General features: G+C 47.3%; 1 protein-coding gene across 1 annotated transcript; it reads left to right on the top strand.

The window, feature by feature from the left end:
* The first annotated feature begins 1,397 nt into the window (after positions 1-1,397).
* Positions 1,398-1,994, top strand: LOC124291694 (chorion class B protein PC10-like). The gene has a single exon (XM_046728747.1). The coding sequence runs from the start codon at positions 1,398-1,400 to the stop codon at positions 1,992-1,994; it is 597 nt and encodes a 198-aa protein (XP_046584703.1).
* Positions 1,995-3,813: the final 1,819 nt, after the last annotated feature.

The raw sequence follows: 3,813 nt of genomic DNA, 5'->3' as shown, positions 1-3,813 counted from the left end.
TATAGCGGGCAATTCACAGTCTGATTTATATGTTCAAATGACAAAGATCACGAGGAAACGCTAGACTATCACGCGTTCCTGAGCAAAGAAGAGCCAACGCAGGCCTTGATCACTAACATTGATTTGCCAGTCTCTTCCAAATGAGCCCGCTCAAATATGTCAATCTTTGATACCAGGGTTTCGCTAATGAAAGTGCCTCTATTATTGTGTTCATTTCTCAAAACGGAGACATTGTGGCGACACCTATCGTCGGTCTAAGTTTGTATCTGTCACGATGTTTGTTTTAATGGGTCTTCAGGGACGGAGGTATTCTTGTTTGTGAACTGTACTACAGTTTGCCTGCATCTTGTTAAAAAGAATGATGGAGATGATGATAAATGGTGTATTCAATAAATGAGAACAGGCATATTGTATTTATTCATTACTTTCATATAATTGTTAATATTTATTGATATAAGACATTGATATGTTGATTATCAATATCCGCTCTTCTATATTCTAGCAATATCACGGCCTGGGACATCAGGAGTTGACGTCGCACATTGTAGCCATGTTGGATTCGAACCCAGGCCTTCAATGTGACGAACGGTTTAACCAAAAGGCTGTCCAACAGCCTTACGAAGCGTTAAAAAGGTTTGATATCTTTGACAAAGCAGGCATGTAGCTCTAATGTGTTGTAGTACGAACATACAAAGGTTCGCTGGGTCTGCCAGTTTTCTGTTATTCAACTCTGTTTCAGCGTGAATTGTCAGTCAGGAATTGTTGAAGACGAAACGTTGTGGTGTGGGAAGGGTGCGTTTGTGTTGTGAGATGGGTGCGTTTGTGTTGCGAGAAGGGTGCGTTTGTGTTGCGAGAAGGGTGCGTTTGTGTTGCGAGAAGGGTGCGTTTGTGGTGTGGGAAGGGTGCGTTTGTGTTGCGAGAAGGGTGCGTTTGTGTTGCGAGAAGGGTGCGTTTGTGTCGCGGGAAGGGTGCGTTTGTGTCGCGGGAAGGGTGCATTTGTGGTGCGGGTATGTTGCGTGTGCCATGTTGATAAGGAGCGGATATGATGATGGAAGTGTGGGGATGTAGGAGGAAGGTGTGGGTTAGGTGTGGTGATCTGAGATCAGTGTAAATAAGCACATCTCTCCAACTCGGAAATGCTGCTTAACCGATCAATACGGAAGGAAATCCTTCAATGTTCGAATAGTTCTGTAGCCATTGTGCAAACGTGTTTGTTCTCGGAGATGCAAGATAAAATAGGACAACGTGATTGATCACTCGCTCACATAACACATGACATAACATCCTAAATAAAGTTATCGTGCGGGTTTTGTTGCGGGAAGAGCACGATTGTGGTGCAAGGAGGGTGCGGGTCGGGTGCGGGCGTGGTGTATAGGTGTAGAAAGGGTGCGGATGAGATGCGGGTGTGGTGCAGGGAGGGAGCGGATACGGTGCGGGTGTGGTGCGGGAAGGGTGTGGGTGTGGACCGGATACGGTGCGGGTGTGGTGCGGGAAGGGTGTGGGTGTGGACCGGATACGGTGCGGGTGTGGGTGCGGGAAGGGTGTGGGTGTGGAGCGGATACGGTGCGGGTGTGGTGCGGGAAGGGTGTGGGTGTGGAGCGGATACGGTACGGGTGTGGTGCGGGAAGGGTGTGGGTGTGGAGCGGATACGGTGCGGGTGTGGTGCGGGAAGGGTGTGGGTGTGGAGCGGATACGGTGCGGGTGTGGTGCGGGAAGGGTGTGGGTGTGGAGCGGATACGGTGCGGGTGTGGTGCGGGAAGGGTGTGGGTGTTGAGCGGACACGGTGCGGGTGTGGTGCGGGAAGGGTGAGGATGTGGTGCGGATACGGTGCGGGTGTGGTGCAGGAAGGGTGTGGGTGTGGAGCGGATACGGTGCGGGTGTGGTGCGGGAAGGGTGTGGGTGTTGAGCGGATACGGTACGGGTGTGGTGCGGGAAGGGTGTGGGTGTTGAGCGGATACGGTGCGGGTGTGGTGCGGGAAGGGTGTGGGTGTTGAGCGGATACGGTACGGGTGTGGTGCAGGAAGGGTGTGGGTGTTGAGCGGATACAACGCGGAAGGGTGTGGATGTTGAGCGGACACGGTGCGGTGTGGTGCGGTAGGGTGAAGTGGAGCGGCAGTGCAGGTGTGGTGCAGGAAGTGTGGTGCGGTGCGGTAGTGCGGTGCTTGTAGCAGCAGCAGTAGTTAGTGCAGCAGTAGTAGTAGTAGTAGTAGTAGTAGTAGTAGTAGTAGTAGTAGTAGTGTTGTTGTTGTTGTAGTAGTGGCAACACCAATAGTTCAATAGTTACAAAGGTAGGAAATGTCACAGTTGATACTGATGGTGAAACAACCCCACCCAGCTCCCTTCCTCTCCTTCCAATGATTGAAATAAATACATAAAATTATTATTAACGGTTCACCCTCTCTTTTGAAACAGCCGACTCCGCCCTAGTTACGATACACGGCGTACCACGGCCACGTCAACGACATCAGTTGGTGGTCATCACCGACTCCAAGGATGCTGTTGTGTATGTTCTCCATTCACACTTGCCCCGGGCGGCTTTAAGGAAATCAGCTACACGTTTAACTTAATTCTCCACTTAAAGGACGGAAACATTAAAATGCATTACGACAAAAAAGTGCATGTCGTACAATGGCGCAGTGTTGCAAGACTTGCTGTACTGCGGCCTCCCTTCATGTAATGGGCATAAAACATTGCTCAGCCGCTTCAATTTAAGAGTCTACTCAAACACAATCTCTCCGGTGTCTCTCTGTTTACGGATCCTATAAATCAAGGTAGAGGAATGGGCCGGCGATATCCCGCCGTACGTAGAGACTGAAGTTAGTGACTCAACCTATCTCACCTACCTGGCTCCATGTCTTCTCGGTCTGTGTATGTCGTGTACAGCAATAGAGGCTGACAGGGGGGTCTTGTCGTTAGCAGCATCATAGAATTACACCCAGTGTAGACTGACTATGTGTTTTGTCGTTAGTAAGAATGCTGATTGTACATCGAGTAATAGACAATGTGTCGTGTCGTTTAGAAGAATGCAGATTGTACACAGAGTATAGACTAGCTGTGTTACTTGTCGTTAGTAAGAATGCAGATTGTACATCGAGTATGAACAGCCTGTGGATCTCTCTCGTCTTTAGTAATGGGCAAGTATTACACCGAGTGCAGTCAGACTGTGGGACTTCTTGCCAGTTACATCACAGATTCTACCGTGACTTCAGTAAATACTGGATTGTGATTGGTTAATCAAAGTCATTCAGAGGTATATAATCACGTTATATACCTCTGATTTTCCGACACAGTATGTATTTAAAAAAAATCTTGTATGGTATGACAGAATGGAGATAAACGTACTGTGTTGGAAAATCAGAAGTATAAACGAAAATAAATCAAATTTAGAGCTATTTCAATTTTGTTATATACCTCTGATTTCCAACACAGTATTTTTATCTCCTAAATATAAGTCAGTATAGACTATGTATCTTTCAAACGTCAAAGCTAAAGGATAGGCAAAGGTGCAACAGACCATACACATGGTTTCCTCCCAACCTCAAGGTAAAAATAAGAAATTTCGGAACACAAACCTTCCTTAGCCCCAGATGTATTAAACTGATCCGATTACGAAGTAAATGTCATGAATCCTTTCAACAAAACACGTCCCGCTGACAGATTAAAATAGGAGAGAGAAAAACGTTATCTTCTATGAGCCATTTAATATTCATTTACCCCAGTAAATACACCTGTTCGTTGCTACTCTGGTTTCACATGGTGAATGGTATCGTTGTTCTCCGTGAGTAAGGCAGTGTATATCACCTGTGTATTACC

This window comes from Haliotis rubra, unplaced genomic scaffold (genome assembly GCF_003918875.1).
Source record: "Haliotis rubra isolate DU_JTF1 unplaced genomic scaffold, ASM391887v1 Scf5, whole genome shotgun sequence".
In the NCBI taxonomy this organism is placed as follows: domain Eukaryota; kingdom Metazoa; phylum Mollusca; class Gastropoda; order Lepetellida; family Haliotidae; genus Haliotis; species Haliotis rubra.
The sequence above is the reverse complement of the archived record's forward strand: the minus strand, read 5'-3'. Positions and strand labels throughout refer to the sequence as shown.

What these genes read in the sequence shown, in the direction of transcription:
- LOC124291694 (XM_046728747.1), top strand. Translation starts at nt 1,398, where the DNA reads ATGCGGGTGTGGTGCAGGGAGGGAGCGGATACGGTGCGGGTGTGGTGC.